Source organism: Emys orbicularis, chromosome 3 (genome assembly GCF_028017835.1).
Source record: "Emys orbicularis isolate rEmyOrb1 chromosome 3, rEmyOrb1.hap1, whole genome shotgun sequence".
Taxonomy (NCBI): Eukaryota; Metazoa; Chordata; order Testudines; family Emydidae; genus Emys; species Emys orbicularis.
The window spans coordinates 72,135,719-72,150,842 of NC_088685.1; the positions used below are offsets into that span (position 1 = coordinate 72,135,719).

Sequence of the window (15,124 nt, forward strand, 5' to 3'; positions counted from 1 at the left end):
AACTTTTTCACTAGGAGGGTGCTGAAGCACTGGAATGGGTTACCTAGGGAGGTGGTGGAATCTCCATCCTTAGAGGTTTTTAAGGTCAGGCTTGCCAAAGCCCTGGCTGGGATGATTTAGTTGGTAATTGGTCCTGCTTTGAGCAGGGGGTTGGACTAGATGACCTCCTAAGGTCCCTTCCAACCCTGATATTCTATGAATATACTTTTTCAGTTTGTTCTACTTTATGTAACATGTGAACGCTTGTCAGTATAATCATAAGAGGTATTTCTTAATTTGGCAATAACCATATCCTAGGTTAAATTCTCTCACACCATTAAGGTTTATTCAGTCATAATCATGGTTAAAGACACTACCTCAAACAATAAACTGGATCAAGTTATCACCTACATATGAGAAATTTTCTTAGTATTTTGAACACATTTATTATGACACAGAAAGTTCAGGAGTTTGGGACTTTGGAACTCTAGAGACAACTCCCATAAGATTGTAACATTTAGAACTAATGTAGAAAACAAACAAACAGAAAATACATTCAAACCAGATTTTTGTTTTTCTTTCGCACTGCTGCTGTTATTCAGTACTTCCTGCTTCTCTCTCAGTAAGTATTATGCCACACTTGATTATTTGAACAAATATGGCACAAGTAATTTGTCTATGATTGTCAAATATTCAGGGTAGCAGACTCAAGAAGAGAAAGGAAATAATGGTATTGTACTGTATTCCACCTTGAACCATTACCGGTATCTTAGCATAAGATGAGGTGCTGCATCCTGGAGAAAGTACTGTACTTCCCACAGTGGATGAAAGTCCATTGGCTCTCAGAATTAAGATTAGGAGTTTGCCAGCTGAAGTGTTCTTTCAAGCTCCCGAAGCTGCATGTTGCCCTGAGTAATCATCATCCTAATTGCATCCTGTAAAGTGAAATGGAATCTGTTGGGCTGAACACCTAGATTATAACACACAACAGTATACAGCTTTTTGCCAGAGTTGCTGCATTTTTCACTCAATTTGTTTGCCTGAGTCAATGGCACGCAATAAAGCATTCAGTCTCTAAAACAATGAAGACCACACAATATGTTCATCATTCTGATAGGTGAAGCAACTGTCTCTCACCAACAGAAATTGGTCCAATAAAAGACATTACCTCACTCACCTTCTCTCTCTAACAGCCTGGGACCGACACGGCTACAACACTGCATATATTAATTTGCCAGTCATTTTTCCACAAGTTCTTAACAGTGCCATTGGGGGTTATTCCTGTGGCTTAAAAGTCAGTGGAAAAGTTTCTTTGATTCAAAATCTAACTAAATTAGTATTTTCTTTATACATCCATGTCCTTTCCAATGTTTCTGTGAATAAATGGTAAGAACCACAGATGTGCATTGTAGAGAGGGATTTTTAAGAGATAAATGGTGTGGACATTCTTCTGGAATTCTGTACATCACTTAGTCTGCATAATTCCAGCCAGTAATTCCTTAATACTGACTAGGAAAGGTGCACAGCTGGCAAGCAGGGGCGTAGAAATGTTGGAGAAAAGGTGACGTTTTCCCCACCCATTGCCACTTCCTACACAGATATCAAGTCACATTTGTTTTGTTCAGTCTAAATTAATAAAGTTTTCAATTAGCAATAATCGCGCCTTGGATTAACCTCATTGGCTATGATACTGCCACTGCGCAAAGCTAATTTAAATATAACCCCAACAGATATCATAAAGAGGCAGGCCCGGCCTTAGTAAACTTATAATTGCTCTCCACTATTCAATACAAAATTGTAAAATTAATAGTTTTCTCTGATTCTTATTTCAAGCAAGCAGTTTTTGTTTTGTTTTTTAATTCCAATTTACTCAATTTAAGGAATCAGAAAAAAAAAATTATTCGCAAGCAAGAAAGAAAAGAAGGGATAGTGTTGACAGTTTTCATAGATTCCAAGGCCAGAAGGGACCATTGTGATCATCTAGTCCGACCTCCTGTATAACACAGGCCATAAAACTTCCCCAAAATAATTCCTAGAGCATATCTTTTAGAAAAAACATCCAATCTTGATTTAAAAATTGTTGGTGATGGGAGAATCCACACTGATCCTTGATAAATTATTCCAATAGTTAATAACCCTCCCTGTCAAAAATGTATGCTTCAGTTCCAGTCTGAATTTGTCTAGCTTGAACTTCCAGCCATTGGATAGTGTTATACCTTTCTTTGCTAGGTTGAAGAGCCCATTATTAAATATTTGTTTCCTGTGTATATACTTATAGACTGTAATCAAGTCACCCTAACCTTCTCTTTGTTAAACTAAACAGACTGAGTCTATCACTGTTTTCTAATCTTTTAATCATTCTCATGGTTCTTCTCTGAACCCTCCCCAATGTATTGTATCGCTTTTGTATAAACATTACCTGTTTTAGAATAATCAACAAAATAGATTCCAAAAACAGGTGTTATAGAAGGCTTGGTGCAGTTAAAAAAACAAAGCATATGACAAACCATAATCTGTAGCACTGAGAATGCTGCCAAGTATATAAAAGGCATTGCTATGAGACTGCTGCCTCTGATTCCTCACCTCATCTGTTGCATCTTTATTTCTTTTGAATTCTTCCCTTGCCCACTCCTTTAGATAGTGCCGATCAGTTTCAGTAGGTACCTGACGAATAGCCTGCAGAATTCTTCTGTATAACTGAAGAACCTGCTGCCTTCTCAAGAACTGCAAAGTAGAGGGGAAATGCCTGTTATATCTGCTGCAACAGTGGTCTCCAGTCAAAGAAAGGTTTCAGAGTAGCAGCAAAGAAAGGTTTTTTTAAAACTTGTATAGAGTTTTAAGCCAAATACCACCTGGAAATTAAATGAACCAAGAGAAAGTACCTGCAATGCAAGTTTAGTCTATAAGAAGCTTAAAATTTAGAAGAAAAACAGAGTAAATTTTAAATTTGAATGATCTAATCTGAGCTGGGCTATTGGAATAGAGCAGGGTTCTCAAACTTCATTGCACCGGGACCCCTTTCTGACAACAAAAATTATTACACGCCCCCAGGAGGGAGTACTGAAGTTTGAGTCCGCCCAAGCTCCACCACCCTGGAAAGGGGGGCCAAAGCCAAAATCCCAGGGCTTCAGTCCCAGGCAGGGGGCCTGTAACCTGAGCCCTGCCGCTCAGGGCTGAAACCCTGGGGCTTTGGCCCCAGGTGATGGGGCTCAGGCTTTGGGCTTGGGCCCAAGCAAGTCTAAGTCAACCTGGTGACCCCATTAAAATGGGGTCCTGACCCACTTTGGGGTCCCGACCTACAGTTTGAGAACCACTGGAATAGAGGGAAATCTGTAAAAAGGACTAGAAACTCCCATGATTAGCTAGATTGCAAAGCGTCTAGTCATACACCAGGGCCCCATTGTGCCCTCTATAAACACAACAGAAAGATGGTCCCTGCCCCACACATCTTACAGTCTATGGCCTGGTCTACATATAGCTTTTGCACCAATATAACTAGTTCAGTTAGGAGTGTGATTTATTTTTAATGACATCACTATATTTAGGCTTGGGAGGATCAGATTTGTATTGGTAAATGTCGATTTCACTATACATACACAAATCAATAAAAAATATTTCCATTGATAATCAAAATGTACGGATAGGCAAAGTAAGAAAAATACTGCTTGAGAACTTATCAGAGGTTGATTTAAAGATATTTACGTTGTATATTTTGACAATTTATGTTTTAAAGATTATAAAGCATTAACTTTTTGAATATCAATGTCTACTGTCTTTAAATAACGACTGTCTGAACCCCTCCTAATTCCCCACAACTGTGAAAAATGAAATAGCCTAAAATTAAAAAAAATGCTTAAAAATAAACATTGACGTTATCCATCAAAATTATTTAAAAAAAAATCAAATTCTGCCAAGCCTAGTTATACTGGTACAACCCTAGTGTGGATGCAGTTTTACCAGTATAAAAGTACATGACACTGGTACATCTTATTCCCCATCACATGCGGAATAGGTATACCAGTATAAGCACCTTTATATCAGTACTACAGTGTCCACACTTACTTAGGGGGGTTATACTACTTTAACTATACCAGTATAACATTTTCACAGGCTAGGTCTACACTACCCGCCTGAATCGGCGGGTAGAAATCGATCTCTTGGGGATCGACTTATCGCGTCTCGTCAGGACGCGACAATCGATCCCCGAATCGACGCGCTTACTCCACCAGCGGAGGTGGGAGTAAGCGCCGTCGACTGGGAGCCGCGGCAGTCTATTTTGCCGCCGTCCTCACAACAGGGTAAGTCGGATCTGATACGTCGAATTCAGCTACGCTATTCGCGTAGCTGAATTTTGCGTATCTTAAATCGACCCCCCCCTGTAGTGTAGATGTAGCCACAGACAAGCTCTAAATACAAGACAAGAGACAACAAACAGATACAGACAGAGGGGGGAGCTCAAAAAAATAAGACAATGGTCAGTATGACTGGTCTCAGCAAACCAGCTGCATGACTATTAAGTTTTTTGTAAGCATTACAGCAAAAGAGAGGTGCAATTGCGAATGTTTATGGAGCGTGCAGCATGGGAGAAAGCACAAAGAAGCTTCTTTGAGAATTTAACAAGTGAATGATTAAGGTTGGCATCACTGACAACGGAAGCAGGAGTCAACCTCTCTATAGCCTATGAGAGTCAATGGGTAATGTGGGGACTGAAAATGGAGAAGAGGGAGCAGGGGGAGGGAGGCATGGTCAAAGTGACGTGCTAGGAAAATGATCCTTGCAGCAGCATTCTGAATGGATACAAGCAGGGCAAGGTTGCCTTTCTCAAGGCCAGAGAAGAGGATGTTGCAGTGATTGGATTACAAGTTTTAACTGTGTGGATGTTTAGGAAAGGCTGTATGTTTAAAGATACTTTGCAAAAATAATTGGGAAGATTTATACACAGCTTGAATGTGAGACTCCAGAAAGAAGGCAGAGTCAAAGATCACCAGATTCTGACAAGGAGAACTGAGGTGGTATCCACAGTGCTTGAGAAATAGGGAAGGGGGGGGGGGAGAATATGAGCTCTGTTTTGGCCACACTGAGTTTAAGCTGCCAACTGGATGTTCATGAGATGTTAATGACAGAGTCTGAGATTTTAGTTTGGACAGAAACAGACAGGTCTGGAGTGGAGATGCAGATATCAGAGTTGTTGTAGGAATTATAGCTGAATGGGAGAAGGGAAAGGAGGGGAGCTCTGTGGAACCCACACAGAAAATTGGGGTGGGGGAATTAGAAGGATTCTTCAAACAACATGCTGAAGGAGCAATTAGAGAGATGAAAGAATCAGGAAAGGACTCAGTCATGAAAGCCAAGCCAGGTCAGATTTCCAGAGGAAGAGCACAGTTGACAGTGTCAAAAGCTGCTGTGAGGTGGAGGAGGGGATGAAGCACTGTTTCTGAGCTTTGTTCAAGGAGGGGGCATTAGAGACTTTGGCCATGTCTATACGTACAGAGAGCTCTCCTGTCAGTATAGTAAAACCACCTCCATGAGCAGGGCCGGCTCTAGCATTTTTGCTGCCCCAAGCAGCAAAAAAAAAAAAAAAGCTGCTATCGCGATCGGCCGGCAGCAGCTCTACCGCTGCTTCATTCTATGGCGGCAATTCGGCAGCAGGTCCTTCGCTCGGAGAGGGAGTGACGGCCCCGCCGCCCCCCTCTTCATTGGCTGCCCCAGGCACCTGCTTGCTACCCTGGTGCCTGGAGCCGGCCCTGTCCATGAGCAGCAGAAGCTATGCTGGTGGTAGAAGCTCTCCTGCCAACATAATGCTGTGCACAAGAGGGCTTATGTTGGTGTAATTTATGTTGCTTGGGGGTGTTTTTTTCACACCTCTGAGCAACTGTAAGTTTTGCCGACATAGGCTAGAGTGGAGACAAGCCTTTGGCAGGAGCTGTTTCAGTGGAGGGCAGCAGGCTCAGCACGGGTCTAGGATGGAAACGGAGGGGAGGCGACTGGCGTCGCGGGTGCTTAGCCCGACTGAAAATTGGGCCAAGCCTCTCACCCAAGGTGCAGCAGAGTCTCTGGCGCTGCCAACTGCCCCCATCGTTCCGCTCTGAAAACTCCGGGGCTTGGGCCAGCCACCGGGCCGTGCCCGTCGGGCTCTGACCCAGGTGTCAGGTAACAGGGGCAGCATCTCCCCCGCCTCTGGCCCGCAGCCACTGAGCCCAGCCCAGCCCCCCGGGTCCCTGCACACGGTAACCGGGCAGCGGCCCCGGTGCGAGCCCTGGGCCAGGCAGGGCGCCATCGTCCGGCCCCCAAACAGCGGGGGCTGAAGCCGGCAGCAGCGACTCCCTCAGCCGGTACCTGCTTCAGCGTCAGCGCTGCCGGAGGCAGCCGGGACGCGGCCATGACACCGACCAGGCCCTGCGTGCGCGCCGCAGCCCCGCCTTCGCGGGGTCCCTGGGCCCCTCCCCGCCCGGAGCTCTCGCGGGAAGCGGCGGCGGCCAGAGCCGGGGCCTGCTGGTCAGCTGGGGGCGGGAGGGGATTTGAGGCCTGGCCCCGGAGAGCGGCAGCCTCGGCGTGGGCGGGAAAGGTGCGGGTTCCGGGCCGCCCAGTGCCGCAGCGCCGGCGCCAGCTCCTGTGGGTGCCCCCGGGGAAGGAGCCGCGCAGCGTTCCCGGCCGCCTGCCCCAGCGCAGCAACTGCGGGTTTCTGCTAGTAGGGGCCCAAGCCCGCCCCCCATTGGCAGAGGCGTAGCGAGCGCCCTCCGTACCCTCCGACCGAAGGGGGCCCCTAAAAGTGGCAAAATAAATACCGCATTCCAGTTTCTGCATTGTAAGGGGCCCCGCCCGGACATATATTCGGCGGGGGCCACATTCTTTGTTGCTACGGCCCTGCCCATTGGCATCCACACAGGCTGTCGCAGTGACCCCCATGGCTGACACTGCCAAGGTGGGAGGGTGGCTGAGAGGCTGGGCCTGGCTTGATAAATTAACACATGGGGAGAGGCCTCCTTTCCCTGGACGATGGGATTAGGGAGGTAAATGACTCAGCAGGCTGCAAGCAGGACGTATGCATTAAATGAGTATAGAGGTCAGTAGGTTAGAAAGACACTGTCTGAGCCAGCTAAGATAAAAGGGAGAACACCCAGGGCACTAGTTCCTGTGAACAAGATGAATTAGGAATGTACAGGTAGAGTACTGAGCATAGAAAGTGTGGACAGAGCTTGCTGCATAGGAGGGATTGGTTCCCGCAAACTAACCAAGCCAATCTAAAAATGTGTAATGCAATGTATCGTAAATGCAATGAGATATGTAATGTATATAAAGGGAGAGAGTTGCTGTGTAATTTTGGAGCTGTGATGTACCCTGCATCCATTGCACCTGCGTTTGAGTCTAATCAACTCAGTATAGCACTGCTGTATGCCAAATAAAGATATCTCAGTGATAAAGGCTGGAGTCCAACTGAGTTCTTGGGAAGCATCATGGAAACTGATCCCAGAGGGAATCCCAACAAGGACTTTCCTCCCCCACTTGGGCATCCATCATCCTCTGTACATCTCTCAGATCCTCCCCAGCAGTCCTGAGGCTGTTTTAAATTATGCCTGGCTATCCTCAACCCCAAGAGTCTGATCAGATAGCTGGGAATTGCAGCAATGCTCCAGCCACGCCCTTTTCCCCCTTAACCACACCCTCACAGACCTATTAAAGCTCCCCACACTGGATGCATGCCAGGCTGATGCATCTGAGTCCCACAACACTGTTAAGCTCTCCTTGGTCTGCATAGATGACGGAGAAAACTGGTTTCACCTCCGATGTAGCCCTCCCATTGCTCTGAGATGCTCCCATTTTAATGGGAACTGTATAACAACTCTCCAGTGTCTGGTCAGGTAGGGATGTGACACCAGCCCTGCTGGAATTAATTGAAATTATTAAAATAGGAGACCACTAGACTCTAATTTAACCATAAATTCTTTTATTAAGCCCAAAGGCTAAATGGTATTTTAATCAATTTCCCTAAACATTCCTAAGCCTAAAAACACCCAATACAGTAATAAAGTATCCATAAGCATGTGATCCGTATACTTACATTTAGGCCAGACTAAGGCTTGGTCTACACTTACCCCCCAAGTCGAAGTAAGGTACGCAAATTCAGCTACGTGAATAACGTAGCTGAATTCGACATACCTTACTTCGAACTTACCCCGGTTCAGACGCGGTCCACACGCGGCAGGCAGGCTCCCCCGTCGACTTCGCGGTACTCCTCTCGCTGAGCTGGAGTACCGCAGTCGACGGGGATCACTTCCTGGTTCGATTTATCGCGTCCACACCAGACGCGATAAATCGAACTCGGAACTTCGATCCGCAGCCGTCAAACTACCCGGTAAGTGTAGACTAGCCCTAAGTGAAAATTGTCTCATCCTGGCATGATCAAGTAGGATCTGATAACCTTCAGCTTTATGGCTCTCTTTATACCCTTCAGTTAAACTTGCAAGCTTTAGCAAAAACCCAGTTTGAAGAAGTTTATTCTTGCTACTTTCCTTCCAGTAAGGTCTTCCTTTCTTCTCTCTTCCCCACCCCTTGCTTACCAGCAGAACAGTGGGAAGGTTTGTGCTAGTTTCTTAAAAGAAACCTTGTAGGGGCCCACGCCCGCCCCCCATTGGCACCCACACAGGCTGTCCCAGTGACCCCCATGGCTGGCACTGCCAAGGTGGGAGGGTGGCTTAGAGGCTGGTTTGTCTTGTTACTGCAGCTTTTTATTTTATTAGTTACTTTTTGAACCATACATCATTCCCACACTACAAGTAAAAATAATACCACTAATTATTCTCATCACTTTCTTTTACCTGCTGATTGGGGAGTTACTAGCCACAAACCATAAAGCACATATATTATTTTCTTAAACTTAAGCTAACTTTAATTTCATAACTATTCCTACAGGCCCTGATAAGATATGGCTGACTCCATATCCACTGAGGCATTCAATGATACAATTTCATAAAATTAACCAGAATTCCTAAGTTGTACTCAGATTCCCCAAATTATCACACCCTCCCAGCTACACCTGGCTGTGAAGAAGAGCCAGCACTTCAATATTCAGAGTTTCCATTTATGCATGGAGAATCCTGATGGGGTCAGTTAAACTAGCTTACCAGCAGATTTGCATTGGTCAAGTAGCACAAATCTGCCAGAATGTTTAGGACGATGAGGCCACCAATAAAAACCTCACATATCTGGCAACCCCTCACAGTCCAGAACAAGTGAAACCCATTTAGTTATGCAAGCTAGGAACCTATCTGATTTGAGGACTGTTTGTATGATGTTCTGAAAATGTAAAGCATTATATGTGCACCAAGTACTATTCCTGTGGCATAGCTATTTTTGCTTCATCAAATGACAAAGGATGGACACCATAATTACAAACAGTGGTACATCTTTTTATTAGTACAGACAATAAGATGCATAGCTTTTGCAATGAAAAAAGTCATGTACAATCTTTAAGACACCTGACTAAATGTGTCTTTAATGTCTGCCTTGGACAGAGGGGCAAACTTCACAGTGTAAAGTGATAATGCAGGGAAGATCATATCATGGCATGTTTCATAAAAATACCCTGCAGGCATTATCCAACAACCAGTAACATATATTAAATAGGATGTGTTTAACCACAAAACACAGTTTTAAGTATTCAAGTACTTATATTTTGGTTGTGTAAACCCATCCTTCCCCCACCCACATGTACCACCACCACGGGTTCAGCTAAAACAGTTCCAAGACTGTTCAAGTTCTTCCAATAAAAGAAGTTCCTTCCCAGAAACAAGACTACTTCCCCCCCTTCAATGATATGAACATTCCAAATAAAATTTAAAAATAAATAAATTACAACAGTGGTGGTAGAAGGTTTGCATTGTTATAGGGATAGGCAAATAAGTGAGTACAGTCTTTCACCATTGCATAGTCTCCTGCCCTAGCAAATGGGGGAGAGCACACCTAAAGCATTTATTTTCTAGGCTGTCTGAATATCAGAAGGCAGTTCCTGCACATAAATCCTGGATAGAGAGATCTCATCAAATCACTGATGAAATGCAGTCACACTTAAGTAATTTAGCAGCAATCAGATGTTTACTTGCTTTGTAAATTCTATAGACTCTCCGAGGCAGTCACCAGTTCAAACCACTGTCGCAGCGCATCACTGAGAGTCTCTGGGAGGGCATTCACATCTCTGAGGATTATGTAGAATGGGAATGGGAACTCTTCCATGTAGGATCTGATTTCAGGCATTTCTCCGGGCTCTTTGAATATAGGTACTTTAATGTCCAAGATGGAATCCTGTAAACGAGATGAAGGGATGACTGGACTGTAGGTACCATTTATCCAATTTTTCAAACACATTTCCCCAACATTGGACAATTAAAGGCAAAAATATTTTAAAATAAAACCCTAAATGCAACCCCCTCAGGGAAGTCAAACAGGGACAGGTATGACAAGCTGGGGGGGGATTGGGAGGAGGGGGAGAAAGGAAGTGCCTTTTTTCTCATATGCTTATAGTCCTAAAACTGTACTGAGAATAGAGTTACAGAATGAAGTAGACTAAACTTTAAGCTTTTGTAGTATTAAACAAACATATAAATAAATGCTAAGGAAAGACAAGAGACTAACATGACAAGAACCTGCTACCACCTGGATCAATTTGCTTTTATGTTGTGTCATTCCCTGAGCATGCCCTTCCTCTGACTTTTAAAACTGTAAAGCTCTTTGGGTAGAAATTCACAATTGAGAAGGAATAAATCAGCTCTTTCAAATTCCTTTTGCTTTCAACTTTTTAATTTAGAAATCTAGTAGCTATTTCTGTTCTAGCCAAAATTTATGACAGTCCCTAAATAATAATAAATCATCTCAGAATTTTTAGTGTATCCATCAAATGAAGGAAGTAATTATTGTAAAGTACGTGAGTACCAACTGTATTGGAAAGTCCCAGTTCTTCCCTCTCCTGCCCACATCTTGAGGCACAAATCATACTCACAATTTTATCTATGGAGTTAAAAACACCCTGGAATTACTTTTAGGGTCAGTCAACACTGAATTGGTTGGAGTTATTTAACAACACGAGGTGCTCCCAACACCTTCTCTGCCAGGAAGTGACAGATAAGCCCAGGACAAGGAAGAGTCCTTGTGTAGGCTTTTGTGGGATGAAAACTGGGTGCTTTTCTGTCAGACAGAATCTTTCTGAATAGTTGGGGGCACACTGTTCATAACTAGGAGGTGGTTACACATGATGCAATAGTATGTTACTATATTTGTGTACAGCACCCAGAACAATGGGACCTGATTCTGATCAGGGCCCTTGTGTACGATCAGAATACAAATACATTTTCACTAAGTATCTACTAGCGAACTACAGCAGATATTTTTCTGTAAACCAATTTATGGTAGATTTAGGCAATTCAACAGCACAGCCGACAGAAAATACTTTACAGCACACAGTATTGTGCTGGGTGCCTCACAGTACAAATAAGATGACACAGTTCCAGGCCCAAAGAGTTTAAAATCTAATTTCAAATATGACATAAGGAGTCACAGTAGAGAGGTTGAGGGAGCACTGACAGTTGTTGCACATGAATGAAATTTTAATTACTTCACTAAAGGATAGTGAACAGCAAAGTGAAGCAAATAATTATTTTATATTAAACAAAATATCTTTGTTGACTCCTACAAAAGGCATAACCCCAGCTGTAATTGCAAATGTTTGACAGCTAGAAAAAAATGATCTTGGTATAAATTCCCAGCCAATTTTATAAGGAGTTACAAAGGCAACCGTTAAAAACACTGTGTGTAGCTTTCCATTCACTGCACTAGAATGCTGTTTTATTATTCACTCACTCACCCGGGAATTAGGATTGTCTAATACGACAAAAATGACAAAGATATTGGCATTTTGAGCAGCCTGAACTGCTGCTGTGACTCGTTCCTTGCCTTCTAGGAAAAGGCCTCGTCCATCAGATACTATCAAGAGCAGCTGAGCAGTTTCTAAGCACAGGGAAAATAATATTTTCAGTTCCAATAAATAAGAACTTCTAACTCATTTAAATTGAAAACAAAAACATTGCATTTTATCACAATTTATTTTTGTTGTATGCACAATGGAAAACCCTAATAACCTCCATAAGAAAACAAAGTTGTGGTCAATTATTATTCTCTGACTTTTAAAAATTAAATTACAACCTCAAACAGATCAGGAAAGAGAATTTCTCTCCTGGAGACATGAGTTAGGCTTTGCCTACACTAGCACTTTTGTCAGTCGGGGTGTGAAAAAAATACCGCCCTGACCGACGTAAGTTTCATCGACAAAAGTGTCGGTGTGGACAGCGCTATGTCGGCAGGAAACGCTCTCCCACCAGCCTAGAGTGGCTACATAGGAGACCTCACAGCGGTGCAGCTGCAGGGGTACAGCTGTGCCACTGTAAGGTCTGTAGTATAGACATAGCCTTAGACAATTTTTAAATGGCCATTACCGCCATAAGCAATGATAACAGGCAGGAAAACTAAACTAGTGAATAAAGGTCTGGTTTTGCATTCCTTGCTCACCACACTCGTCAGTTAGACAGGAATTTTGGGTGCACAAGAAATTCAAAGATTAGGTACCAGCTCTGCAGACTTGACTACAGCACATATCTGCTAAGGGGTTTATCCAACTTCCACTGAAATCAATGGGAGCCTTTCTGAAGGTCAATGATTTCAAAGGGAGGTGAGTCAGGCCCCTAAATCAGTGTGTTTGTATAAAATATGTTACAACTTGAGTGCAATAAACTGCTTCTAAACACAACTTAGTTGCTTTTTTTTTTTTGGCTAAATACCCAAAAAGTCTATACAGAATGTCTATTAAAATATTTGTTGAGATAATGAAGCACAAAAATGGTCTCGAACACATCTTTTTTTTGCTTTATTTGAAAGATTATCAAATGGATCTTCTTTGTTTTGCTTAATTTGCTACTTAGTCCTGCACACGCTATGCAAAGTTTCAGCTTTTAAAAATGGAAGTGCCGAAAGCCTCTTAACCAAACATTCCATTTGAACTTTTCAGCACCATGGTCTTGAATGCAAGTGCCATCTCAATGCTGCAAGTCTTTACAGTTTTTCTCTATGACAGCATAGGAAAGATATTGCATTAAGACCTTAGTGAGCTATATTCCCATGGTAACAAGCATAATTAGCATTTAAAAAGTGCTTACCTGGATTGATATTTTGAGACAATTGCTGTGCTGCAGCAAACATATTTGCTGATGATTCTAGAAACTGCAGAGAAGAAACAAGAGAACAGCAAGCTAATTATAAGCAGATGCATTAATGCTGGAAAGATTTTTAAAACAAATGAACAGGTTAAGAGAGTTCATCAGACTTTTCCACATTTCATACAAATCGCTACTGAATGTGGAAGATCGCTAGAGCTGTCTGGGTGCATATCAATGGCTACTGTTCTTGATGGCAGTAAGGGCATATTAGGGATGCCAGAACTGAAAGACAGTCCAACCAAGGAGAAAACTCAGGCAAGGTCCAAAAGGTACCACAACAAGATTTTTTTCAAGAACCAGCCAAAAGCAAATGAATGATTTTGGTAAACTGATTCTCTGCAGAGTAAGTCCCGGTGCTTGGTCAATTAAAATATACCAGTAATCACGTCTGGAGTTCTCTTCTTCCCTCTGGCCTTAATACAGCATTGGGATTAAGGCTATGAGTTGGTCAGAGAGGTCATGGATTCTGTGATTTCACATGACCGCCACAATTTCAGCCTGAGCGGCAGAACTCCAGCTGTCAGCCCCGGGTGGTGGTGCTCCGGCTCCAGCCCACTCGGGCTTCTGTGATTTATTGTTTATTGCCACATCCTGTCTGTGACTTCTACTAAAAATACCTATGACAAAATCTTAGCCTTAATTGGGATCCACTAAAATAAATTCCTGCTGGACTTAAATAGGACTCTTCCCCCATGCTCTTAAATGGGATTCTGCATTAGTGCAGAAGTTATGCTAGTAAATCCAAATGTAGGATTAGCATCTGTAGCAAAAATGCAGTTTACAATACAGTCTGAGCTGGGGGACTATCAGGGGAGAAGAGCACAAACGAAAGCGACACTGCTGAGTATTAACTATTGCAACAAGATGCTAAGCTCTCCTATCTCTTATCTACTGAAGGTTAAATTGTTGTATAGTGGAACAGCCATGCCATTCATGAATTGGCATTCATGTACACCTCTACCCCGATATAACGCTGTCCTCGGGAGCCAAAAACCACGTTATATTGAACTTGCTTTGATCCGCCGGAGTGCGCAGCCCCCTCCTGAGCACTGCTTTACCGCGTTATATCCGAATTCGTGTTATATCGGGTCGCGTTATATCGGGGTAGAGGTGTATTTTGTTTTTATGTAAACACAAACAGTGCCTAATGCCATGATACAGTTAATGTCTTGTCTGGAACAAAAATTCTGTAACCCTGCAGTCCAAGAGGTACTTTTGCATACCTGAGCTATCTTAGTTTTCTTTTGTTGAAATTTGCAGAGGCGTAATATCCGTGTTCCTGACTGGTCACTGAATGGTTCATGGAATGGGTGCAGAAGTTGAACTGTCTCGCCAAAGCTGAAAAAAAGTTTCATATGTGTGTGTTTTAAAAATATGTTTAATAAGAATTCTATATTGCTAATTTGCTCTAAAAATCTTAAAATAAATCCATGCTTAAAATATTCTCACCTACATACAGCAATCTGCCCCACTTCTAGAAGAGTCAATGCATTTCCAATCACTGCCAGGGATTCATATGCAAGCTAGGAAAAATGAAGTTAATCAAGATGAAGCAACATGTTCAAAAGTATTGCTGTATGCAGGGTTTTTGTAGCCGTGTCAGTCCCAGGATGTAAGAGAGGAGAGATATAAGATTGGTAAGGTCATATCTTTTATTGGACCAACTTCTGTTGGTGAGAGATTCAAGCTAGGGAGCTACACAGAGCTCTTCCACAGGGCTGGGAAAGGTACTCAGTGTTACAGCTAAATACAAGGTAGAACAGATAGTTTAGCATAGGCAGTTGGCAAATATTTTAAGGGACCATTTGAGATGAAGTGGCCAGTTAACATCCCTGTAGTCATAGGACAAAAAGGAGGGTTAGTGGGTTACAGATTGCTGAAATAAG

General features: G+C 43.0%; 2 protein-coding genes and 1 pseudogene across 2 annotated transcripts in view; all 3 read right to left on the reverse strand.

Moving 5' to 3' along the window:
- Positions 1–298: 298 nt before the first annotated feature.
- LYRM2 (LYR motif containing 2) lies at positions 299–6,393 on the reverse strand. Its single transcript, XM_065400651.1, has 3 exons — positions 6,316–6,393; positions 2,563–2,703; positions 299–914 (listed from the first exon to the last, which is right to left on the reverse strand). Exons 1-3 carry the CDS (start codon positions 6,358–6,360, stop codon positions 834–836), a joined length of 267 nt encoding a protein of 88 aa, XP_065256723.1. The 5' UTR covers positions 6,361–6,393; the 3' UTR covers positions 299–833.
- LOC135876912 (U4 spliceosomal RNA) lies at positions 1,607–1,687 on the reverse strand (annotated as a pseudogene).
- Positions 6,394–9,392: 2,999 nt separating the features above from the next.
- MDN1 (midasin AAA ATPase 1) overlaps positions 9,393–15,124 on the reverse strand; it is a 172,173-nt gene continuing 166,441 nt past the window's right edge. The window contains exons 98-102 of the mRNA XM_065400340.1: positions 14,688–14,761; positions 14,462–14,576; positions 13,179–13,242; positions 11,834–11,976; positions 9,393–10,278 (exon numbers count right to left, since the gene is read on the reverse strand). Of these exons, the coding sequence (XP_065256412.1) occupies positions 10,090–10,278; positions 11,834–11,976; positions 13,179–13,242; positions 14,462–14,576; positions 14,688–14,761 (585 nt within the window). The 3' untranslated portion in view covers positions 9,393–10,089. The remainder of the gene's footprint in view (positions 10,279–11,833; positions 11,977–13,178; positions 13,243–14,461; positions 14,577–14,687; positions 14,762–15,124) is intronic.

What these genes read in the sequence shown, in the direction of transcription:
- LYRM2 (XM_065400651.1), bottom strand. Translation starts at nt 6,360, where the DNA reads ATGGCCGCGTCCCGGCTGCCTCCGGCAGCGCTGACGCTGAAGCAG. An exon ending in CAGCGCTGACGCTGAAGCAG is followed by an intron (nt 2,704 to 6,315) that starts GTACCGGCTGAG and finishes TCTACTTTGCAG; the next exon opens with TTCTTGAGAAGGCAGCAGGT. An exon ending in ATAAAGATGCAACAGATGAG is followed by an intron (nt 915 to 2,562) that starts GTGAGGAATCAG and finishes TTCACTTTACAG; the next exon opens with GATGCAATTAGGATGATGAT.